Below are 26994 nucleotides of genomic sequence, written 5' to 3'. Positions count from 1 at the left end.
CTCTGCGCACAGGCTCCTAATTGCTCCTAAATTATAACCTGTCTTCCTACATCTTCAGTTATCTCTTCCACTAGAGCAGTCCCACCAGCATGTAAACATGCTGGAATGTCTCTCATCTTAAACAAACAAAAGGAAAAATCCCTCCAGAAAAGCCAGCAAAGCTTCCTTTGGCCCTGTATTCCTGTCCATCTACTGCCCTCCTCCATTTTATAGTAAAACTCCTTGGAAGAGTTGTATGTTTTCACATCCTTTTCTCTCATTCTGTAGCAAGCCACTCTGATCATGTTTTTCTGCTCTGTTCTACCTGACCAAATCCAGGGGTCAATTTTCAGTTCTCATGCTACCCATTAGACCTATCAGCATGTTACATTCTACTGCATTTGAAATCCATTGCCTTAGTATGGCCTGTAATACCTATAGTATTCCACCCTACCATGATCTCACCCCTTTCTCTCTCCATAGCTCTTTACTCTCCAGCCAAGTGGACTTTTTTTCTACTTCTGTCTTTCTGTAATTGACGTTTACTATCTTGGCTCATTTTCAGAATTGTGTATTTAATTCTGTTTGTACCCATCTACAATTTGTAAATGCAATTTCATTTCTAAGATTTGAAATAAAACCAGAACAACTTCCAACATGACTTTAAAAAGAAATCACCCCTTCAGAAGGGCTTTTGGTTTAGAAGAGCTATCAGATTTGGAACCCTAAGATAGACTTTACATATTTTGAACTTCAGTACATTTTACTAAGGAATATCTATTTAATTAGTTTTCTGAATATTGAAAAATTCTTCTGTGCTTATTGGGCTTTTCGGAGAGATTAATTTTGATTATTTTACAGTGACTTTTTACATAAAATATTCTGTTCTACAGATCATTGTTTGAGAACATAAAACATGAAGTTTTCTCTCTGATTTATTTATTTAATTTTCCGAAACAGGATCTCACTCTTTTGCCCAGGCTGGAGTGCAGTGCAGTGTTCTGAATATGGCTCACTGTAGCTTCAACCTCCTGGGCTCAAGTGATCCTCCCACCAGAGCCTCCCAACTAGCTGGGACTATAGACGCATGCCACTACACCTGGCTAATTTTAAAATTTTTTGTAGAGACGGGGTCTTACTGTGTTGCCCAGGCTGGTCGTGAACTCCTGGGCTCAAGGGATCCTTCCACCTTGGCCTCGTAAAGTGCTGGGATTATAGTCAGGAGCCACTGTGCCTGGCCTGATTTTAAAATTTTGCTGAAATATTGTTACAGCAGCCCAGAAACAAAAATAAAATTTTGATGAAGTAGATTTGTACCTAGCAGAAATTTAAGATGAATAAATCATCAAGGGTCACCATTAAAATACAAATACTGCAGCACTCACGCCAGTGTGGAATCATTCAGTCATATTGCAAAGATTATAGGCTAGTTTCATTGATTCTCATTAATATGATGTGTTACGCATTATTTTAAGTAATAGAGATTGAGTAGTGACAAATCAAAGCTCCTGCCCTTGTGGAAATCATCTTGTCATGGAGAGAACATGCAATAGATAAGAAATAAGAGGTAAGAAGAATGAAGTAAAGAAGGGGATAGATAGTATGCCAATAAGTAAGGTGATCAGGGAAGAGCCTCTTATTAAGGTATCATGTACAAAAATCTAAAGAAAAACAGTGTGTATATCTGGTAAATAATGTTGCAAACAGAGGGAAAGAACAAGTATAAAAGCTATTCAGGTAGCAGAAAGGAGGAAGTATAAAGAAGAGGGAAATTAAGAAAAGATAAAGAGACATTGCCAGAACCTTTTAGATCCCCTACCCCTTGAAAGAAAAAAATCAGTTTCTCCTCTCTTGAAAATAAAATGTATGGCATGCCATTATTGCATGGGTGCTATTTATTTTGTCATGTTACCAAGAAACACATCTGTACGCCCGTGGGTTAATGACAAAACATTTTATTTTGTTTTTCTGAACACTAAGTGATACCTCCTGTCTTTCTCAATGTACTTTTCCTCACTAGGAAAACACACAGAGTATAAGTGTAAGAGGCATCAAATTTATTCCAGGTCCTCCTGGAAATAAGGATCTTTGTTTTACTTGGCGCGAGTTTTCTGACTTTATTCGAGTGCAACTAATTTCTGGACCTCCTGCTAAACTTCTCCTTATAGACTGGCCAGAACTAAAGGAGGTAAGTCACTTCATGTCTTCACTGAAAGAATTTAATATCATATGGCTTATTACTTTCAGATTGTCAGTGAATCAGAATAGACATATTTTGTTGCTGAAGTAACAACTAACAGTTGTTAACAGTAAAAATAACAAAAAAGCAAGGTAATGTGAGTCTTAATACTTTGTTATTTGATTCATCATTGTGTCCTCATTTGTTAAAAATAATGAGTGTAATAATTCAGATCTTAAAAACTACATTACAGAGGATTTCAAACATGCATAAAAATAAAAAGAATAGTGTAGCAAACTCCCATGTGCCAATTACCTAGTTTCTACACTTACTGATTTTTGCCAATTTTGTTCTTTGTTTTCTTATACTAATCTAATAACTTTTTATTGGAGTTTTTAAAAGCATATCTCAGACACCAAGTCATATCCGTAAATACTTCAGTATGCCTTCCTATGCAAGTACTTAAATTTTAAATACTAATTTTGTAAATGTCTGTCAAATCTGTTGATTTTTTTTTTACTGAAGTTTCAGAATTCTAATTTGATTGACAGACAAAAATTGTACATATTTATTGTGTACAACATATTTTGAAATATGTATACATTGTGGAATGGCTAAATCAAGCTAATTAACGCACATATTCTCATACTTTTTTTTGTGGTGAAAACATTTGAAATCTATTCTCTTAGCAGTTTTGAAGAATCATCTTGTCACGGAAAGGACATGCAATAGATGAAGCAGTTTTGAAAAATAGTAATATACTATTAACTGTAGTCATCATCATACAATAGATCTTTTGAACTTAATACTCCTAACTGAAATTTTGTATCCTTTGATGGAATTCTAGTTTTAAAATGTCCAGATTCTGACATTTGCTTATGGAATAGCAGGGCTTTAATGTTTTTTTTGTTTGTTTTGTTTTGTTTTGTTTTTGTTTTGAAAGAGTTTCACTCTTGTTACCCAGGCTGGAGTGTGGAATGCATTGGCACGATCTTGGCTCACTGCAACCTCCACCTCCTGGGTTCAAGCGATTATCCTGCCTCAGCCTCCCAAGTAGCTGGGATTACAGGCATGTGCCACCATTCCCGGCTAATTTTGTATTTTAAGTAAAGATAGGGTTTCACCTGTTGGCTATGGTTGGTCTCAAACTCCTGACCTCAGGCGATATGTCCGCCTTGGCCTCCCGAAGTGCTGGGATGACAGGCATGAGCCACTGCACCCGGCCAGGACTTTAACTGTTGATGTGATAGCTAACTTTGAAACAAGTTTTATTTTAAAAAATTAAAAAATTTATTTATTTTTAATAGAGACTGGGTTTCACCATGTTGACCAAGCTGATCTTGAGCTCCTGGGCCCAAGCAATTCTTCTGCCTCATTCTCGCAAAGTTCTGGGATTACAGGTGTGAGCCACCGTTCCCAGCCCATGTTTTCTGTAAAAGAAAATGAAGTCACACAATCATGGTAGTAGGTGAATTTATCTTAGTAAAGGGGCAGGTCATCTAAGAAAGGTTAACATGCTCATGCCTTAGTTTGAGATTGATCTTTTTCACTTGTGAGTTTAAAAAGCAGATAAACTGGTTATGACAGTGTGCTTTATAAAACACAGTTTTTAGAATAATAGTGTGTTGACTAAAGGGTTTTACTGAAAAGCCAGTGCATTTTTTTTTTCTGGGAGCACTTACAAAACATAAATTAACCCACTTTTTATACCTACTGATGCCAGTGAAGTATTTGTTGATTGACTATTACCTGGAACAGTTGTGTGGAACAGTTTTGAGGTGGAAAAAATCTGGACATGTTTGTCTTATATCGTTTTGGGGGACAAATATAAAAAATAGTGACAGCTTGTTAGCTCAAAAATTTATTATAAGAGTTATTTGTAGATCCGTAATAATCCAGAAATTTAAAATAAAACATAAACTAATATATCAGTCTCCTGAGATATGGATATATATAGATGAGGCTAGAAAAATGATTATTTGATATCTAATTTTTCTAAGTTTTCTAATTTAATTGCTGACCCACCTTCCCCCTGATAGGATCTGTGCAGAGAGGAGGAACTGATATAATACATAAACATGATGAATAGAAAAATAGATGTGTATTAATAAATACATATATTATTCTTTATAAATGAGGGAACTGGCCAGGTGCAGTGGCTCATGCCTTGTAATCCCAACACTTTGGGAGACCAAGGTGGAAGAATTGCTTGAGCCCAGGAGTTCAAGACCAGGTGGGGCAACATAGTGATAATTTGTTTCTGTAAAAAAGTAAAAAAAATAAAATAAAATACAAGTAAATGAGGAAACTGAAATTCTGAAATATTAACATGCCAGTATTAAAAAGTGACATTAAATGTGATATTAAAATGCTTATGGACATTTGATTTTGGAAATTTGCTTTTTCTACTATTTTCTAGAAAACATTAGCAGTTTGGACTACAAGTCATTTACTTAAAGATAACCTTTAAAAGTAGATAGGAGTCCTTTAAAAACTTAGACTGTCCTTTAAAGGTAGTTTGGGTAAACAGTTATTTGATTAGGAATGAAATACTGTATGTTTACATTTGGAAACTCAGCAGTTTTCAAAATTCAAGCTTTTTATAAACTTTGGCAGAGGGAACATGGCTGTAGCTGTGTAAACTTTATGGTAGAGGGACATAACTAAACCAATCTCAAGGGTGTTTGGTTTTTTTCATAATGTCTTATTCATAGCAGACTGTTAATTTTTCTTTCCATTTTCAGCAGCCTTTTCCCATAATCTGGTAACCAACTACCTCAGTTAAGAGTAGGGGGTAGAAGCAGCAGAAGGAACTTTCTTGTTAGAGGAGAGGTGATAAATCAGGTTTTTTTTTGTAGTTGTCCTTTAGTTCCCTTCCATCTTTTGTAAACTTTTAAAATGTTGACCCAGGGGATTGGGCTTTTGTCAGGTATCTTGTTTAACACTGTGTTTCCTTTGATGTGCCCAATATTAATAGGTCAGTAGGCAGATTTCTAGATTTATACAGCCTTATATACTAGCTGGGGAAACAGCAAGAAGCATTTTAAATCAACAAAACAGTGTAGATCATCAGTGAATAGTCCTATTTAACCAAGGGCTAGAAAGCCATGTTACTGCTTTTAATGCACAATGGCAGAGAGCTGAACATTGACTGAGGGAGAAGCTAAACTACAGCCAATGCTAAATCTGAGAACCAAAGATAGGTTTCTGTTTCTATTGAACACATTCTAGTGCTTACATAGCATTTGCATTGTATTAGATGTTAAAAGTAATCTAAAGATGATTTCAAGTGTATGCTTAGGTTATATGTAAATACTATGCAATTTTATATAAAAGAGTACCTGCAGCTTTTGGTATCCACTGGGGTCTAGAACCAATCTCCTGTGGATACTGAGGGAAGACTGTAATGTCAGGTGTTGCTTTTTCTTTTTTCAGATCATTTATCATTTTGATAAGAGGGTCACACAATTTAGTTGGCTTTCAAAAGTTCATTTTCATTGACCAAAGAAGCCATTTGCAAATAGAACAGAGATAAATTAAGTGATCGTTACACAAATATACAAGTAATTGCATTGTTTGGCCCATATATTTTAGTGTTTCTTAAAATATTTCTATTCTTTTCAGTCCATTCCAGTGATTAATGGAAGAAATTTACAGAACCCTATTATTGTTCAACTTTGTGATCAGTGGGATAATCCAGCACCGGTACAACACGTTAAAATAAGTCTTACAAAAGCTAGCAATTTAAAGGTAAGTTTTAAACTTCCTTACATCTTCATTTAAAATTCTGGATTTCATTTTCATGATAGTATCTTTAGCTGTCATATTGCTTCTTTTCTAAAAAATATATTTTACATAATCTTTATTATTGCTTAGTGTAAATAAACCTCAAAAATTTTTTAAATTATTTTGAGGAAATAAAGTTTATATCTTACAGTAGTACAACAAGGGGCCAACATTGTACAGTTATGGCTGTTTTAGTGTTTCTTATATAGTGCTAGTAAGACTTGCATTTCAGATTAGGATGAATAAATAGATAATTAACACTGACAAAGTGAATGAAGACAGATATCACAGTGACCTACAGAATGGATTAAGGAACAGGCATTATTGGGGAAACATACACGGTGAGGCTAAACAAAAAAAGTCTTGCAGGTACCTATCCTCTACTTATCTTATGGAGAGCTACCAGATCCTGGGCAGAGCTACTGGAACATACTGATATATTCTAGGGTGAGGCTCCTGCCCTTTATTGTTCTTTTTATGGGGCAAGTATGAACATGGTCTTGTAAAGTTTGGGAACAGTCTTGACTACCAGAAAGTTCAAGATTAGGTATCATTTATTCCTATGAGTATTGAGAAGCTGCATGGGATCTAGTGGCTGGTGCAAAGTTGGAGGCACTCCTTCTAGGGGAAAGAGGAAAAGCTGGTGCAAAGTTGGAGGCACTCCTTCTAGGGGAAAGAGGAAAAGCTGGTGCAAAGTTGGAGGCACTCCTTCTAGGGGAAAGAGGAAAAGCCGCTAGTCTTTGCAAAGTTGTGTGTGTGTGTGTATAAATTTTTTTTTTTTTTTTTTTTTTTTGAGACAGAGTCTCGCTGCAACGCCTAGGCTGGAGTGCAATGGCGTGATCTTGGCTCACTGCAACCTCCGCCTCCCAGGTTCAAAGCAATTCTCCTGCCTCCGCCTCCGGAGTAGTTGGGATTACAGGCATGTGCCATCATGCCCAGCTAATTTTTGTATTTTTAGTACAGACGGGGTTTCACCACGTTGGCCAGGCTGGTCTCAAACTCTTGACCGCGGGTGATCCACCCGCCTTGGTCTCCCAAAGTGCTGGGATTACAGGTGTGAGCCACTGCGCCTGGCCATAAAGTTGTATTTTTATACTGTCTCTTCTGTTGGTTGAAGGGAATTCATTGGTCCCAGCCAGGTTGTTGCTAAGCAAGCCAGAGGGAATTGGGGTCATATTCAGACAGTCTTGAGTATCCCTCCACATATAAAAAATAAATATAAATGTAATGGAGAAACCAGTTGATATCATGTAAAGATGATGTTTCTCTTGCAATTATTTATAGTTCAATCAGAATCCCAATAGGGATTTCCCAGAACCTGAAAAGGTGATCTTAAAAGTCGTATGGAAGATTAAAGTGCCAAGAATGGCTTGTTACACATGGACCTGTTTTCATAGTAATTACAGTTGGAGTTTTTAAATGAGTCTGTTAAATGAGGCTATGATACTGCCGCTATAAGACCTGAAAAGACTTACTTCTCTGGCTTAGCAGTAAGGATTTGATACCCAGATGGGAGACATACTTTGAGAAAGATGGGTTGAGAGACAATGGACCAGAGGGTAATTGGGACAGGTATAAACATAGGATTTCATCCTATCATTTCAAGTACCCTTTCTCATTTTTTCCTGTTCAGCTATTGCTTTTCCTGTCTGCATGTACCATTATTACCTACTCTTTAGGTTCTATTAAGTTGAGATGGGTTTTAGGATTTGGGAGAAAGTCTGATTTTTCTTCTACTGTGGTCTACAAATTCACTGTTATTCTGAATGTTTGCTTCCAGTAGAGTTAGACAATGATTATTTTCAACCCCAGAATAAAGATATGATTCTAGTTTCTGGAGAACCATCTGTAAAAGGCTGAGAGACCCTTCTAGACCAGTTATTAGGAAATGTGGCCACTGATTCTTAATCTCTTGAAAGTGAAAGCTTGGTTATCACTGTGAATGTAGTATTGCAGCAAAAATTTGAGAAGTGTATCTGAGTAGACTTTCAAGAGAAAAATGAAGAATGAAGATAGTGCTATGATGCTTTGACTTGAGTATGTGTGTACAGTATATATTTCTCCAGTGCAGTCCCCTATACCTGCCCCAGCTTTAGAATATACCTTCTGTGTTTGTGTAAACAAACTTCATTTGATCTATCAGTGATATTGAAACAGTGAACTAGAAATCTGCAACTTAGTAACTGAAATACATTAAATTCTAGTGAAATTGATCAAGATGAGTGATTGTTATTCTACTTTGGATTATATCATTACATACTACATTATTCCAACTAGTTCAGATTTTTAAAATTTAGATTTTAGAAGTATGCAAATACTGCTTTTAAAATAGGAATAGAGGGAAAGAACATTGTAATGGAAGAAAAGAACTTGATTGATCTCTAGAATTTTCTAATTAACCATTTTGTTTTGTTTTGTTTTTAGCTCATGCCTTCAAACCAACAGCATAAAACAGATGAGAAAGGCAGGGCTAATTTGGGAGTATTCAGTGTTTTTGCCCCTAGGTAAGAACCAAAAGTTTGATAGTTGTTGGTGTTATAGAGATTCGTTTTTCTTACTGCTTGCCGAAGTTACAGCTAATGACTATCCTTCTGTTTAATGTTAGGCAAGAGTTGGGACTGAATAGAAGTTGAGAGGTTTTTCTAAGAGTTGAACTTTGCATAAATTGTCTCAGAATTTTTAGGTTATTAACTAATGTAATTTGAACCCCTCTCCTCTTTTGTTTTGTTAGGGGAGAGCATACTCTTCAGGTTAAAGCCATCTATAACAAAAGTATCATAGAAGGACCTATAATTAAGTTAATGATTCTTCCAGACCCAGAAAAACCCGTTCGTCTCAATGTTAAATATGACAAAGATGCGTCCTTCTTAGCAGGGGGTCTTTTCACTGGTGAGTATTTCACATACATAAATAAATCTATAATGATAATTTTCTTTGTACATTAGTGGAATAAATTACTTATCCTAGGTTAAGTGTGCTCAGTCTAATGTAGGAGACAGGGAAGCAAATGATTTCAATATCATGTTGCAGATGTTAAGTCAATAGGAAATTAGTTTTTGTTTTACACAAATAATTTTCTGGAAGACTTCTGTTTTCTTAAAAGGATGAATCCCTATACATAGTTTTAAGTAGTGAATGAAGCACCTCAAAGTTTAGATTTAAAATTTTTTGACAATAATTTTTAATAATTAAGTTACATGTATACATAGCTTTTTTTACTCTATAAAGTAGACTATACCATATATAAAGTTTTAAATCTATTTCAGGGAGATCTATTTCCTGTGATTAAAAAATTAATAACAGGTGCCAAATGAATGTTACAGGTGGTAAATATAATGGGAATATTACATATATTGATCTTTTGGCTATTATATGCTATTGAAAATCATACAAGAAAGTAAATATTCTGTTCTTGGAATACATAAAGCATATGGTGCTATGACCAATTGGCCTAACTCTTAAGTTGCTGAGTATACATACATTCTAGTCTTTTTGGTCTTGTATGCTAGAATTTATACATTTCTTCATCAGAATTGTATTAACATTTAAATAACATGTGTGCTTTAAACATTTAAATAAGATGTTTGCTTTAAGGCATACAATTATTTAACCATATCCATTAATTGAACTAGAAAGAGATAATTTTTTAACGTTTACCATGACAGATTTTATGATTAGTGTTATTTCTGAAGATGACAGTATCATTAAAAACATTAATCCAGCACGTATTTCCATGAAAATGTGGAAGCTGTCTACCAGTGGGAACCGACCCCCAGCAAATGTGAGTCATGGGAAGCATTTTTTGAAGTTAAAAATAGTTCTTACATTTAACTTAAAACTAAGTCTCCTTTAATGTAAATATATGATGTTATATAAATTTGAGAAATGGAAGTGAATTTACTTCATTCCTTGGGGTTAAAGAAATTACATCAATGTATGTTTCAAAATTAAAGATTGATGCTATTGAAAAAGAGTAGTCTACATTGTGATGTTTCTTAACATTTTAAGATGCCTACACATTAAAATTATTTCATCTGAAGGACAGTAGCACAAGGCAGAAGCTATTAAATATGAGGGGATAATATAGAAAATGAGATAGTAAAGAGATAGGATTGATAGACTGCTTGAAAGAGAGTGGAGAGTTAGAGGGTCTAGAACAGTGCTGTCCAGTGGAAAGATCACACCTGGTGTTTCTGCTTTCTAGTAGCTACATTTAAAAGCTAAAAAGAAATAAGTAAAATTCTAATGTTTTTAACCTAATATATCAAAAGTTACCATTTCAACATATATTCAATAGTTTAAAAATTATTGCTGGGATTTTACGTTCTTTTATCTTACCAAGTCTATGAAATTTGGTGTTTATTTTACACTGTATATCAGTTCAGACCAGCCACATTTCAAGTGCCCAGTAGTCACACATAGCCATTGGCTACCATATTGGATAATGCAGATCTGAAATAAATCTAAAATTGGGAACTAAAGTTTATCAGTGTCCTGATATAATAATCTACTTCAACATTTATGGTTCATTTTAATCATTGGTTTTGGAAACTATCTTGCTTAATTAATCCTGAATCTTTGCTTGCTTAATTTAGACCATCAGTCCAATCAAGTTGGTATTATCTTTAAATAATATCACCATAAAGTTCTACTGTGTGTCTTTTAATAATGGGGTGTCTTTCCACTGTCACTAATCTCACATTGTACCTTCCATGTATTATGAAGATATAAACGTGTGTATATATACCTGTATGTTTATAAATGGAATCCAGATACGCATTCAGTTTAGGTATATAATAAGCTTTCCTCCTAAGTATACTATGTTAAATTTTGTCATTTTCCCCTCTCCCCTTCTCTCCTACTCCCCTTTCTAGGCAGAAACATTTAGTTGTAATAAAATAAAAGATAATGACAAGGAAGATGGCTGCTTCTATTTCAGGTATTTCTCAAAACATTTCATATTTTGAATACATATCTTGTTACAAAGTAATTCAACCCTGGAGATATATGTGGGCTCACCTGAGGAAAAGTAATTTATGATCAAATAGAAATGTTAGTGTCTCTAAATTTTCCCAGTTTTTTGGGAAAAGGTGTGTTTTCATTTTTAAGCATTAAATTGGTTTTAAGCTTTGTAAATTGTAATTGTATTTGCTTTTGAAACTATCGAAGCCATCAGAAGAATTCTTTTATGTTGTCAGGGCACTTTATAACTTCTTATTATATAGGAGGTTTCTATAAAGATTAGACTGGCTTTTAACATTTCTGTGACTTTGAGCATGTTGCTGCTTCATTCTGGACCTCCATTTTCAAATCTAAAAAGATTATGTCTTAAGTTTCTTTAAAAATCCTTTATCATCAATAGGGTCAAAATGCTCATTATATTTGTTCAGTGCTTTTTCAGACTAACTGGTAAAGGACCAATCATGGAAGCTCCACCCCTTACCTCTTCCAGTTATTACCGTCTTCCTTCCTGTTGTGCATGCCACGCACACACTCATGTAGACACACACATGCACACACCACAAACCCTCTCCTGATTTGGTCTTATTTAGAGTTCCATTTATCTTAGCATACATCTCTATAGTCTCTGATTTAGTTGTGCCCATTTTTGAACTTGATATACAATTATTTTCCTTTGCATAAGACTTCTTTCACTCAGCATCATGAGATTCTGTGGCATATAGCTATAAATTCATTCATTTCCATTGCTGTATAGAAGTCCATTGTGTGAACACACTACTATTTTCCATTCTGTTAATGGCTATTTGCATTTTCAATTTTGGGCTATTACAAATAATGTTTATAACACTGGTGCTCATATAAAAGTAAAATTGCTGGGTCATAAGTTCATAGATGTGTATATTTAAATATAGATGTTAAACATAGATGTGTATGTTTAACTTGAGTAGCTTGAGGGTTTATTTCTTTTTAATACATAGCCTTGCTAGAGTGCAATGCCTAGAGTGCAGTGGCTCACTGCAACCTCTGCCTCCCTGGTTCAAGCGAGCCCCCTGCCTCAGCCTCCCAAGTAGCTGGGACTACAGGAATGTGCTGCCATGCCCAGCAAATTTATTTATTTATTTATTTTGTGTGTGTGTGGAGACTGGGTTTCACCAAGTTGCTCTGGCTAGTCTCGAACTCCTGAGCTCAAAGCCATCTGCCCGCCTCAGCCTCCCAAAATGGTGGGATTACAAGCATGAGCCACCGTGCCCGGCCCTTCCCAACATGGTTTTGTGGGTCTTTTCAGGTGTAATCTTCTGGTGGACATGTAATAGAGTGGCATCACACTTACTCTTAATTTGCATTTCCCTGTTTATCATATATTTATTGGCCACTTAGATTACCTTTTGTGAAGTGCCTTTTTTGAGTATCTTAATAACTTTTGTTCTATTTTTTATATTAATTTGTAGGAGTTCTTTATATATTAGAGATACAAGCCTTTTGTTTAGACGTCTTTGCCTATCCTGTGGCTTGCTTTCTCACTTTATGATACTTGAACAGCAGTGGTTAATTTTTATATAAGCAAATGTGTTAATCATCTTTTTTATAGTTGATCTTCTTTGTGTCCTGTTTAAGTCTTTCCTTACATTTAGGTCATCAACACATTTTACTATATTATTGTGTTGGGGGTTCCCAAGACCAGTGCCAGGTTTGATGATTCACCAGGAGGACTCACAGGACTTAATGTATAGCTGGGCTCATAGCTATGTTTTATTGAAACAAAAGGATTCAAAGTGAAATGAGCAAGGTAAAAAGCTCATGGGGTGATGTCCAAGGGAAAGCAGACACAGAGGAAGCTTTCCAAGGATTCTGTCTTGGTGAAGTCACAGAGTATGTGCTTAATTCCCCAACAATAAATTGTGACAATGCATATAAAATGTTGTCAACCAGGGAAGCTCACTAGGGACTCAGCATTCAGGGTTTTTGTTAGGGTGTGATCACATAGGCAGCCTCTGCCTAGCAAATACCAGATTTTCAGAAGAAAAGCAAGTGTGTAGCATCAACCATATTAGTGCAGTGGTTTAGGCAATGTGAGCCACTCATATCAGTTAAAGGTGAGAACCCTCCTGAAATCTAAACTCACAGATGTCTGCAAAGGGCCCATCTTGCAAGCAGGCCTTTCTAAGGATAGCACTTTAGGTTTGCTGTGTTCTTTTTATACAGTTATATGTGGAATTGATTTTTTTTTTTTTTTTTAATGTATAGTGTGAGGCCAGGTGCGGTGGCTCACACCTATAATCCCAGCACTTTGGGAGGTAGAGGCAGGCAGATCACATGAGGTCCATCGTAAATGATATCTCCTAAAACATTTTTATTTTCTGTTGTTTTTGGTTATAGAGATGCAATTGATTTATGTATATTGACCTTGTAGCAGTTATCTTTGTTAAACTCCTTTATTTCTTATTTTAAATAATTAATTAATTAATTTAGAGACAGGGTCTCACTATGTCACCCAGGCTGTAGTGCAGTGGTGCAATCATGGCTCACTGTAGCCTTGACCTCCCAGGCTCAAGCAATCTTCCTACCTCAGCCTCTCAGGTAGCTGGGACTACAGACCCACAGCACTACGCCTGACTTATTATTTTATTTTTTGTGGAGACAGGGTCTTACTATGTTGTCTGGGCTTGTCTTAAACTCTTGGGCCTTAGCCTACCAACTAGCTGGGACTATGGGCCCACACCACCACACTTGATTGATTTTTTAATTTTTGTGGACTCAAGGTCTCATTGCAGGTCTTGAACTCCTGAGTTCAAGCAATCCTCCCACCTCAGCCTCCCAAAGTGCTGGGATTACAGATGTGAGCCACCACTCCTGGCTCTGATTTTATTTGTAGATTCTTTGGGATTTAATAAAAATGTCTAGGATTTATAATAGTAGGTTTGTTATTTTCCAGTTTTTGTGTATTTTCTCTTTCTTTCTTTCTTTCTTTCTTTCTTTCTTTCTTTCTTTCTTTCTTTCCTTCTTTCTTTCTTTCTTTCTTTCTTTCTTTCTTTTTTTTTTGAGATGGAGTCTTGCTCTGTCTCCCAGGCTGGAGTGCAGTGGCATGATCTTGGCTCACTGCAAGCTCTGCCTCCCGGGTTCATGCCATTCTCCTGCCTCAGCCTCCGGAGTAGCTGGGACTATAGGCACCTGCCACCACGCCCAGCTAATTTTTTGTATTTTTAGTAGAGACAGGGTTTCACTGTGTTAGCCAGGATGATCTCGATCTTCTGACATTGTGATCCACCCGCCTTGGCCTCCCAAAGTGCTGGGATTACAGGTGTGAATCACTGCACTCGGCCGTGTATTTTCTTTTTCTTATCATACCACAGCATCTTGGATTTACAGCAAAATGTTAAATAGACATGATGAGAGTGATCATCCTAATCTGGTTTCGAATCTCAAAGGGAACATTTCAGCATTCCACCACTAAGTGTGATGTTTGCTTTAGAGTTTTTCTTTTATCAAACTGTTCGTTTCTGAGTCTTAATAAGTCTTTTATCAAACTGTTCATTTCTAAGTCTTAATTATAAATTGACTTTAGATTTCATCATCTATTGAGGCACTATGTGATATTTTTCCTTTACTTTTAAAATCCTTTAAGACATTATTACTTTACTTTTTAATGTGGTAATTATAGTACATTAGTTTTCTGAATGGTCAGCCAACCTTGCAATTACTGGAATAAACCCAATTTTATCATGTTGTATTATTTTTATATATCGATGGAGGTGTTTTGCTAATATTTTCTTAGGATTTTTGCATCTACCTTGATCTTTGAAATTAACCTGCATTTTCTTTCTTACACATTCTTAGTTTGCTGTCTACATCATGTAGCCCTCACAAAAGTAGGAAGAAATTTTCCCTCAGTCTTGGTTTATTCTTAGGAGAATCTTAAGAGTGTTATTCCTTCCTTAAATGGTGATAGATTCATCAACGAAGCCATCTGAGCCTGGTGTTTTTGTGGGGGGAAGGTTTTAGTGATGGATTCAGTTTGTTCAAATTCAGAAGTTATAGAACTATTTGTATTTCCTGTCTCTTGCTCAGTTTTGATATCTTGTAATTATCAAACTATCTTTTTTTTTTTGAGACAGAGTCTCGCTCTGTTTCCCAGGCTGGAGTGCAGTGGCATGATCTCAGCTCACTGCAACCTCCACCTCCCTGTTCAAGCAATTCTCCTGCCTCAGCCTCCCAAGTAGCTGGAACTATAGGCATGCGCCACCACTGTCTGTCAGACTATCAATTTTATCTAAATAAATAGATAATTTTATCTAAATAAATAGGCTGTCAGACTATCAATTTTATCTAAATTTTCAAATTTGTTGTTCATACTGTTCTGTTTATTTTCTGTAAGATCTGTGATCTCTCATTCTTGACACTTTGTACTCTCTAATCTTAGTAAGAGATTTCAATTTTTTAGATCTTTTAAAGAACAAACTTTGGGCTTTTAAAATATATTTTATGTGTTTTATTTAATTTCATTTACTTTGCATTTCATTTGTTCTTTTATTAAAACTGCTTGAGGAGGTTTTTTAGCTCATTTATTTTGGTCACACACACAAAACATGTATATGTGTATATGTATGTAGAGCTGTACATTTCTAAGCGTAACTTTAGTAGCATTCACAAGTTTTATGTATTTTATTTTTATTAGTATTTGGATCAAAAATTGTTTTTTCTTTTTTCTTTTTTTGAACCAGAGTCTCGCTCTTTCATCCTGGCTGGAGGGCCATGGTGTGATTATAACTCATTACAGCCTTGAACTCCTGGATTCAAGCAATCCTCCCACCTTAGTCTCCTTAGTAGCTAGGACTACAGATGTGTGCCACCACACCCAGCTAATTTTTTTTTTTTAATTTGGTAGATATCAGGGCCTCACTGTGTTGCCCAGATTGGTCTCAAACTCTTGGTCTCAAGCAGTCCTCTCACTGCAGCTTCCCAAAGTGCTGATTACAGGCATGAGCCACTGAGCCCAGCCTTGGATTAAAATATTTTCTAATTTTCATTGTGATTTCATCCTTTGACCATGGCTTATTCAGATGTTTACTGAATTGTGAAATTTAGTTTACCCTGTATGATTTCAGTCCTTTGAAATTAGTTGTTATTTGTTTTTGTGCTGGGGATATAGTCAATTTTTGTATATGTTCCAAATATACTAGATAATAATGTGATTTTTGCATTTGAGGTACAGTGTTCTATATCTTTTATATTTTTTGTCTGTTTCACCTAGCAGTGTAGTAAATCTCCAAGTATGAACGAAGATTTGTCTATTTTTTCTCTTAGTTTACATAAGAGAACAAATACATATTTTGAGGCTTTGTTATTAGGTACATGCAGACTTAGATGATTATTATTTTTTTTTCTTGCAAATTAAACCTTTTATTATTATGAAGTATTCTTTTTCTCTAGTAATGTTTTTGCCTTAAAGTTTACTTTGGTAATAGTATACCAACTTTCCCTATGAATGACATGCAAAAGCCACTTTGGGAATCATGAGGATTAGTGTTTGCATATATAGATAGATAGATAGATAGGTATATTCTTTTAAGTGTATCTTTTGTAAATGGCATTATCGTTTTTTTTCCTGATAATCTTTGTCTTCTCATTGAAAGTTTAGGTCTTACATATACCAATTCACTTGGTTTTGGATCTGTTTTGTTTTCTGTATGATCCAACTGTTTTTTCCCTTCTCTTTCCTGTTTTCCTTTTTGATTTATTGTTTCTAATAGTCATTTTCTGGTAGTTATACAATCTTTCACTGTTCTCTAAGTGATTTCCTTGGAGATTTGTAACGTGTATACTTGACATGCCAGTATCTAGTAATAATTTGTATTTTTTTACCTTCTTAAGCAGTGCATGGATCTTAGAACATTTACTTCCATTTCCTTCTCCCAAATTACATGCCTTTTTGTTGTGAATGTTAAACCTATCAAGGCATCATTTTTATTGCTTACAATCAGTGTTTATTGGGATTTACTCATTTATCCTTTCTGTTAATCTTTAACTCAAGGCTTTCATCTGGTATTGTTTTCCATCTTAGGAAGTTCCTTCAATATGTCTGCTGGTGATGAATTATCTTATTTTTACCTGAAAATATCTTTATTCCACCTTCATACTTGAAGGATATTTTTACTGCATATGGTATTCAAGGTCAGCAATTTCTTAACCACCATCCTTCACTATCTCATTCTGTTGTCAGTCTCATTATTTTTTTAAAAAATGTATTTTCCCTCCTTTGGTTATTTTGTGGTTGGTTCCTCCCCTGCCCCCACCTCATCCCCTGCCCAGCAGTTTTACTATGATATGTCTATGTGGATTTCTTTTTTACATCCTGCTTGGTTTTCACGGGCTTTGATTTCGTGGTCTTCAGTTTTTAAAAATTTTGCCATTCTTTTACCTCTCTTCCTTCCAGATGATTACTTTGAACTATCTTCAGTTAACTAATTCTCTCTTCGGTGACATCTGATTTTCTGTTAAGTCCCTCCTTCAGTTGCCAATTTCTGTTTGACGTTTTCAGTTAATCAATGTATTAAAGTCTGCCTAGAGTTCCTTTAGGTCTGTTGTGATTTTCTCTTAGTTTCTGTTGGTTTTCATTCTAGTTCTGTCCTTCATGTATCTGGTGATTCTATTATTGTTGTACTAGACATTTTATTTATGAATATTTATAGAAATAATTGGATATGATATATAGGATAAGAGTGTGTTACATTTGCTTCTGTCCGTTTTCTGGGCTGCTACCCATCTATTACCACTTCAGTTTCAGAGATGGACATGATTCAAAGGAAGTTGCATTTCTTTTGCAAGCTGGTCTGCTTTAGGTTTACCTGTGCTGCTAGAATTTACTCCCAGGACTAAAGCATCCTTAAATATGAAATTTATATCCCAGGGCCTCCTTTCTATCTTATATTCTACTAAGTTATTTTTTACTTTAGCTTGTTAACTCTAACATTTTCAAGCAATTTTTTTTTTTTTTTTTTTTTTTTTTTTTGTACAGCTGTTTTCATCATGAAGGGTTGGCCTGCCATTTGGAAGCAGAAGTCCATTTTAACTCTCTTTTTTTTTTTTTTTTTTTTTTTGAGATAGAGTCTCACTCTCACCCAAGCTGGAGTGCAGTGGAGTGATCTTGGCTCACAGCAACCTCTGCCTTCCGGGTTCAAGCGATTCTCCTGCCTCAGCCTCCTGAATAGCGGGGACTACAGGTGCACACCACCATGCCTGGCTCATTTTTATATTAATAGTAGAGATGGGGTTTCGCCATGTTGGCCAGGCTGGTCTTGAACTCCTGACCTCAAGTGATCCGCCTGCCTCAGCCTCCCAAATTTCTGGGATTACAGGCATGAGCCACTGCGCCCAGCCTTGTTTAAATTCTCAATATAACTTTCTTAGGAATTACCATCTCAGAGAAAACAATATAGAGAAAGGTTAAATAATTTTCTTCAAGGTTGCATAGATGTTACAGTGTCGGGATTTGAATTCAAGTATGTATTCAAAGCCTGTGCTTTGTACTGCATTGAGCCGGTATTTTGAGAATATGAATGACATGCAAAAGCTACCCTAGGGATCATGAGCCACGTCGCACATATTGTAGAATATTATTCATATTTTCTTTGTGGTAAAGCGTGACCAAAAATAGGTTAATAAGTGTACCTCTTCTTAGGCACTGAGTTCATTATTGGTAATTGATTCACAGTAAATACCTTGTATGTGTAGTTAAATATTTCAAATAGTACTTGAATGGAAAAAAAGTTACATAGAAGATCAGCAGGATGTTCTATAATTTTGAAATGCAAAACTGTCGCTTAGAAATTCATAAAGTAGAAATGAAGCAAAATTTACTTGACATATAATTCAGCATTTTTTACGTATTTACTGCTTTCTCAACTTCATATTCCTGTTCTTTCAATTTTTACCATATCCAGCACTTTTATTCTGGATGTTTTGTAAAAGAATGTACAGGTAAGAGGAACCTGGGAGTATGCAAGAAATATTTGTTGAACGAATGAAGGTCAATATACTATTAGTAGTTCTATTCTTCCTACTCATTTATTTTTGTGGAAAGAACAGAAATGTTGACTCTTTGAATTCCTTCCCCCTTTATACAAACATTGTCAGTAATCTTAACTTTCTTTTAAATTTAGGGATAAAGTAATTCCTAATAAAGTGGGGACATATTGTATCCAGTTTGGTTTTATGATGGATAAAACAAATATTCTCCACAGTGAACAGGTTTGCTTACTTTTTTTATATACCACAGTTAGCTTTACATTTTCTTTTTTTTCCCCCTTGGTTCTGCATTACATGAAATAGCTTCACATTTTCTTATTTAGTTTATGAATGAAATATTTTGTTTAAAAGTGAAGTAATTATTGGATGTGAAATATAAATAATTCAATTTTCAGGAAAATTAGTATATAATATGTTTAAATTTGTTCAATAATTTGACCTGTTACAGGAGTCACATTTCCATTTCTCTTTATATCAAAGACTCAGCATTTTAGTGTGTAGTGTTGTAAAGTTGCTTATATCAACCATGCATGAAAAATATTAGTAATATTTCACACAGCCATAACAAGAGAACGAAATTATGTCCTTTGCAGCAACATGTATGTGGCTAGAGGCCATTATCCTAAGTAAATTAATTAAGAAACTGAAAACCAAATACTGCATGTTCTCCCTTGCAAGTGGGAGCTAAACATTGGGTACACACGGACACAAAGATGGGAACAGTAAACACTGGGGATTGCAAAAGAGGGGAAAGAGGGAGGTGGGCAAGAGTTGAAAAACTACCTATTAGGTACTGTGTTTGCTACTTGGGTGACGGGATCATTAGAAGCCCAAACCTCAGCATCCTGCAATATACTCATGTAATACACTTGCACATACACCCCCTGAATCTAAGATAATTTTTAAAATAATGAAAGTTGGAAATTAAAAATAAATAATATTTCAGTTATTAGAATTCTGGATAGTGATGTTCAAGGCAGTTTAAATACACATCTACATATAATACTGTTGGTATAGGCTGGGTGCAGTGGCTCACGCCTGTAATCCCAGCAGTTTGGGAGGCCGAGGTGGGCAGATCACTTGAGGTCAAGAGTTCAAGACCAGCCTGGCCAATATGGTGAAACCCCTCCTCTACTAAAAATACAAAAATCAGCTGGGCGTGGTGGGCGCACACCTGTAGTCCCAGCTATTCAGGAGGCTGAGGCAGGAGAATCGCTTGAACCCAGGAGGCGGAGGTTGCAGTGAGCAGAGATCACCCCTCTGCACTCCAGCCTGGGTGTCACAGTGAGACTCTGTCTCAAAAAAACAAAAAACTGTCGGTATACTAATTTTTTTGATTACCTATGTTTTTTAATACCTCTAAGTTTGTTCTTAGATGGCTGTAAACATCCAAAAATTAACCTGACCTAACTTTTTTATGCTGAATTTTAAAAGCAAATTGATTACTTTTAAAAGATTAATGGAAATAAATTTTAGAAGGTAACATTTAATTTTATTTAGTATGTGCCATTGTTATGTCTTCCCTTCCTCTTAAATGTTAAAGCATCAATATATTGTTAATCAGAATGTCTCTTTTGTTTTGTAAGGTTATAGTTGAAGTCCTGCCTAATCAACCTGTGAAGTTAGTACCTAAAATTAAACCACCTACACCAGCTGTTTCAAATGTTCGCTCAGTTGCCAGTAGGACCTTGGTCAGAGATCTACATCTTAGTATCACGGTAATGTTTATTTTCTTCCAAAACTGCGAAGGGTAACAAGAAAAATTATCTTTGATTTTAGGGTACAAAATTATTTGTATGGATTCTGTCAGTTACTCTGATTAAGGTTATAGGGAAAACTTCTGCAGATGAATTAAATATTTATAAATATCTTTGTATTTGAATACAAATAGAGAATATATAACATTATACATAAAATGAATTCAGAATAATAAGCAGAACTGACTCAAAATGCAGAAATCTCAATCTGCCTACCTTTTTTTTTTTTTTTTTGAGACAGGGTCTTGTTCTGTCACCCAGGCTGGAGTAGCATGGCACAATCATAGCTCACTGCAACCTCAAGCAGTCCTCCCACTTCAGCCTCCTGAGTAGCTGGGACCACAAGGTGCACAGCACCACACCTGGCTAGTTTTAAATTTTTTTTCTGTGGGGTTTTGCTGTGTTTTGCTGTGTTGCCCAGGCTGGTCTTGAAATCCTGACCTCACGTTATCCTCCTGCCTCAGCCTTCCAAAGTGCTGGGATTACAGCTGTGAACCACCACACCCAGCTGCTACCTTTTCTAATACATACCTTTACTCACCTGTTTAGTGTATATATCACGAATGACTGTGAACTATATTGACTCTTCAATGTCCGGTTCACTGAGGGGACTGAAGGACATAAGTATTTTTTTTTTTAAAGAGATCTGTTCTGATGACTGCTCATAGTTAAGAAAGAAAATCAGAGCTCCTCCAAGGCTGCAGATTTCATGAAGCATAAGCAGCAACACAGCTGTCAAAAATATTAACAAAAACATGTAAAACACAGTAGTGGGACTGCACCTTTATGGAAAATTTGGTTGGTGGGATGCTTGTCTACTTTCAGTTTATTTTCCTGTTTTAGATGATTGGTTATTCTTCCCTAGACATCTCTTCTTTTCCCAAAACATCTTGTTGGGGTAAACGGTGCCATAGAATTACTCCAAGGGTCTTTGAATCTCATATAAGCACCGAACATTGTGAGAAACACATATAGGCCCATTGGTTTTCAAATGTATACAGGTGCTGCTGGTGTTAATAAAATATTTAAAGTCACTACAAGTTTATAATAACTTATTAAGCACTTTTTCACATCTGTAGGTACTAAAAGTACATGAAAAGGTGATATTTTAAAATGGGAGTCCTTGTAATTTAGTAAGGTAGGAACTGTTGTATTGAAGTCTCTTGTTCTTTTATGGTTTCTGGAACTATTTCTTGCCTGTGGAACACTCAAACTTAGAACTGAATTTTGTGCTTAGACTAAGAAAGATCCAGATAATTTAATGTTGGGGGCTCTCTGTATTATTTCTGATTTGTACATGCTCTTCTCTGGGTTTAATCTTCTGATCAGTTTCTCTAATTGTTTTCCATTTTTTGTTTTAAGGATGAGTACGACAACCATACTGGAATTGATTTGGTTGGCACTATAATAGCCACCATTAAAGGCTCTAATGAGGAAGATACTGATACCCCACTTTTTATTGGGAAAGTTAGAACACTTGAATTCCCCTTCGTGAATGGTTCGGCTGAAATCATGGTAAATTTTTTATATCTTTTGGTAGATAGAATTTCTGTATTTAATGCTTTTAACCACCATATTAAGACACCTTTTCTTTTGTATAGCTATGAAGATGTTCTAATCATAGCACTAAATTGGGAAGTCAGCTGAAATATTTTCTGATTTTGCTATTACAAATTGAACCCAGGATCTTTATAAGTAAGACTCTCGTTTTTCCTATGGGATAACAGCTTTCTCTGATTCTAGTTGTTTTTAACTTTAGTGACAGTACGTGATGTTTTATGTTTCATTGAAAAGCTGCCGTTATGTGGATAGAAACAAAAAATGTAGCCCAGGTAAATTTTAATTAAACAACTTGTCTTTGTTACTCATTTTTTTCTAAAATGAAAATAGTTTTATTTGTATTTTAAAAATATACAGTGCAAGAACCTCCATAAATAATCAAGATATTGTCACCTGTCAGAGATAATAGATGCTTAGCAACTTAGTATTACCTTCCAGAGTTTCGGCATATACACTAATGCTGCCTGCATACCATGTGTGTATATGATTTATATACATGTTCGGAGGGTGTAAAATTTCATTAATAGAATTGTGCCTTTATAAAAATCTTTTCTTGTTTAACATCTCTAATATATTCTTAGTAAAAGTAAGCCTACATCATTGTATATTAATGACCACAATTTATTTGATCAATCCTTAGTGAAAATTTAGTTCTTTTCTAAAGTTTGTTTTTATCAACAGTGCTTCCATTAGCTTTCTTCTATGTATAGTCAGCCCCCCATATCCGTGGGTTTCACATCTGTAGATTCAAAAATAATTAGGAAAAAAATTTCATCTGTACTGAATACATACATTTTTCTTGTCAGTATTCCATAAACAATACAACAACTATTTTCATAGCATTTTAGTAGTTATTACTAAGTAATCTAGGGATGATTCAAAGTATATGGAGTATGTGCATAGGCTGTATGCAAATACGACACCATTTTATATCAGGGATGTGAGTATGCATGGATTTGAGTATCTGTGGGAGTCCTGGAACTAGTACCCCACAGATACCAAGGGATGACTATATATCCTTTTGCATATATTATTTCTTTAAGAAATTACTAGAAGCAGAATGCGTTAGAGATAGGATATGCATATTTTAAGCCTTTTGGTAGTTACTGCCAGTGCTCTTCAGTTTATATTCCTGCCAGAAGTATATGTCTATCTTACTCATATTAGCAACACTATATGTGTGAACACTTTTAAAAATTCTAACCAAGTATCTGATTAAAAATTTATTTTTGTCGAACATTTTTTGGTTTTAATCTTTCTAAGATTGTTTACTGACCATTTCTTTTAGAATTTTCATTTTTTTCTTAAAAATATTAGTGCTCTTTGGTATATAAGTACTTTTTCATGAGATGTTCTTTTGTTTTTAGAACTTTCCTTGTTTATATTGGAGGGGCAGATCATATTCACAGTGCTATCTGTGATATCCTTAATTTCTTTAATTTTTGATATATCTGGATTTTATTGACCCTTTTTCAAATCCATTAATTTTCTTGATATCTTTTCAGTAATTCTAACAGTACTAATAGATATGAAATGTTACCTTTTCTTGTATTTTTGTTGTTGTTCATTTCTGTGTCTAACTCATTGCAGCATCACATTGTTTCAGTAAAATTAGGCTTATACGGTAGGAGCCTGCCAGCTGTACCTGGCCTGAAGACTTGTCAGTTGGTCTGGCAGTGGCTGACCAATACAGCATTTTCATTGTAATTAGTTTCCAACATTTAAAGTTCTGGAATTTTTACATAAAAATCTGCATTTCTAATTTATTTGGTGAAATCTAAAGATCTGTCAACACTGGGTGAGGATTCTCTTAGCCAGCTGTATGTGCACCCTGAACAGTGACTGCTCCTGTCAGTGTGTCTGGTTTCCAGTCAGCCGCTTCCATGCCACTTCTTTTCATTTATTGGCATTGAGGACATGTGTATTTACCACTTATATTCACACTTGTTCTTCCTTTTTTATTATAGTGGAGAATAAAGTAAAATTTTCTTGTGCTCTAACAAAAATTAGGTAATGAAAGCCACATTGAAAAACAAAGGGGAGTGGGGAGACATACTTAACATGCAGAGTGGATTTGTATTGGAAGAAGACATCTAGTCTTCTTTCTAAAGAAAGTTTTCTAAAGAAAACTTTACCTGTTTTCCTGTTTAGCTATGTCCAGTTTTCTTTTTTCTTTTTTTTTTTTCTTTTTTTTTGGAGACAGAGTCTCACTCTCTCACCCAGGCTGGAGTGCAGTGGCGCGATTGCTGCTCACTGCAAGCTCTGCCTCCTGGGTTCACGCCATTCTCCTGTCTCAGCCTCCCAAGTAGCTGGTACTACAGGCACCCACCACCACATCTAGCTAATTTTTTGTATTTTTAGTAGCGACGGGGTTTCACCGTGTTTGCCAGGATGTTCTCGATCTCCTGACCTTGTGATCCACCCGCCTCGGCCTCCCAAAGTGCTGGGATTGCAGGCGTGAGCCACCGCACCCGGCCTGTCTCCAGTTTTCTTGGCCCCCTTATAGTCATTTGAAATTGCTAAACCTGCTGTATATACTCCTGAGATTCAGACACGAGATTTAGCTGTTCCCCAGCAGCTGTATATAAAAATCTCTTCACATCATGCATGTAAATATACTCTTACCACTAGAGGACCCTGATATCTCACTGAATAAATAGAAAACTCAAGTCCTTCTTGGCTCCTGCCTCACATATTGATTTAGTATGTCTGGAGCAGGGCTCTAGAATCTGATTTTTAAAAAGCAGGTGATTCTTATCATTAGGGAAGTTTAGGAAACACTGGTCTAGAGCACAACCAATGTTTGTAAATGTTCCACATTATTGCTTTGTTTAAAGTTACAATCTAAATTTGTAGTTGCTTAAGTTTGTTAACTGTGCTATTCAGATTCACTGTATTATTTGCCTACATGATCTGGACATTTCTGATGGCAGTGTCTAAGTTTCATTCTGATATGCATTTGTTTGTTTCTCATATGCCAAATTTCCATTTATACTTGGATCCAGTTTGGGACTCTTCATTTCTGTTATTCTGTTTATCCTTTTTTCTTGGTAGGTATGCATCAGGGATTAAAAACTATAAAACTTTGAGATAGGAGATTCCTCTTCAAACAAGATAAAAAGGAAAAGATTATATTTAACTACATTAAAAGTTACACTTTCTGCGGGGCACAGTAGCTCATGCCTATAACCTTAACACTTTGGGAGGCTAAGGTAGGATTGCTGGAGCCCAGGATTTCAAGACCAGCTTGGGCAACATGGCAAAACCCCATCTCTACAAAAAATTTAAAAATTAGCCAAGCATGGTGACAACGCACCTATAGCCCCAGCTACTCAGGCAGCTGAGGTGGGAAGATAGCTTAAGCCTGAGAGGTTGAGACTGCAGTGAGCCATGATTATGCCACTGCATTCCAGCCTGGGTGACAGAGCAAGACCCTGTCTCAAAAAAAAAAAAGGTTACACTTTATGTACGTAAGCATATCTTAAACAGAATTAAAAGAACAGTGACAATGTGTTGATAATTGTTGACACTGGATGATCAGGTTTATTATCTGATTCTGTAGTAGAAAAAAAAAGTTTTTAAGGTAGTAAATTAAGGAGAAATATTGATTTTGCTGTATGCAGTCATGTCATCACTTAATGACGGGCATATGTTCTAAGAAATACATCATCAGGTGATTTCATTGTTGTGCAAATATCGTAGAGTATACTTAAACCTAGGTGATATAGCCTACTGTACACCTGGGCTATATGTCACAACCTATTTCCTTTTTTTTTTTTTTTTTTGAGACAGAATCTTGCTCTGTCACCCAGGCTGGAGTGCTTTGGCGCACTCTTGGCTCAGTGCAACCTCCGCCTCCTGGGTTCAAACAATCCTCCCACCTCAGCCTCCCGAGTAGCTGGGACTACAGGCGCGTGCCCTCCACACCCAGCTGATTTTTGTTTTTTCAGTAGAGACAGGGTTTCACCATGTTGGCCAGGTTTGTGTCGAACTCTGACCTCAGACGATCCACCCACCTCGGCCTCCCAAAGTGCTGGGATTGTAGGCATGAGCCACCACACCCAGCAGCATAACCTGTTTCTCCTAGGCTACAAACCTGTACAGTATGTGACTGTACTGAACACTGTAGGTAATTTTAACATAATAGTATTTGTGTATCTAAACATAGAAAAGGTATAGTAAAATACAGTATTATAATCTTTTGGGACCACCATTGTACATGTGGTCCTTTGTTAGTGAATTGTTATGTGGTGCATGACTGTATGTTAGATACATATAATTAAAGGACTGATATATTGAACAGATTTCTAAAACCTCCTAAGGAACTACTTGCAAATCAATTTTTAAAAAAAGACAAACTGGTAGAAAAATAAATGGGCAAAGAATATGAGCAGGCAATTAATGGAAAAGAAAATATAAATAACCTGTAAACATAAGGAGCATGATTTCAGTACCACTCAGGGAGATGTTAGTTAAAATAATAATGACTGGTTGCTTTTTAATTCCCCTTTTTAGAAAAAAAATATGATTGATATTAAATGTTGGCCAGCATAAGGGGAATTGGGCACTCCCATATACTGCTGGTGAGAGGATAAATTGATACAGCTTCTTATAAGGGAAATTTGATACTTACCTTTTAAAATAAACTTATACTTCTCATTATTCATCCCAGAAAACACATTTGCAGAGAAACATTTGGAGATATATTTTTGCTATGTTATAGATAATTGTTTAAAAATTGTAAACATA

General features: G+C 35.6%; 1 protein-coding gene across 2 annotated transcripts in view; it reads left to right on the top strand.

Annotated features, from left to right (window-relative positions):
• SMCHD1 (structural maintenance of chromosomes flexible hinge domain containing 1) overlaps positions 1–26994 on the top strand; it is a 149347-nt gene that overhangs the window by 86047 nt on the left and 36306 nt on the right. For both annotated transcript variants that reach the window (XM_003817887.6, XM_063597309.1), the window contains exons 29-37: positions 2000–2167; positions 5783–5908; positions 8369–8448; positions 8676–8833; positions 9610–9725; positions 10819–10883; positions 19063–19150; positions 20515–20646; positions 22048–22200. In XM_003817887.6, the coding sequence (XP_003817935.1) occupies positions 2000–2167; positions 5783–5908; positions 8369–8448; positions 8676–8833; positions 9610–9725; positions 10819–10883; positions 19063–19150; positions 20515–20646; positions 22048–22200 (1086 nt within the window). The remainder of the gene's footprint in view (positions 1–1999; positions 2168–5782; positions 5909–8368; positions 8449–8675; positions 8834–9609; positions 9726–10818; positions 10884–19062; positions 19151–20514; positions 20647–22047; positions 22201–26994) is intronic.

This window comes from Pan paniscus, chromosome 17 (genome assembly GCF_029289425.2).
Source record: "Pan paniscus chromosome 17, NHGRI_mPanPan1-v2.0_pri, whole genome shotgun sequence".
NCBI classification, from domain to species: domain Eukaryota; kingdom Metazoa; phylum Chordata; class Mammalia; order Primates; family Hominidae; genus Pan; species Pan paniscus.
Note: the sequence above shows the minus strand (reverse complement) of the source record. Positions and strands in the feature narration are given on the sequence as shown.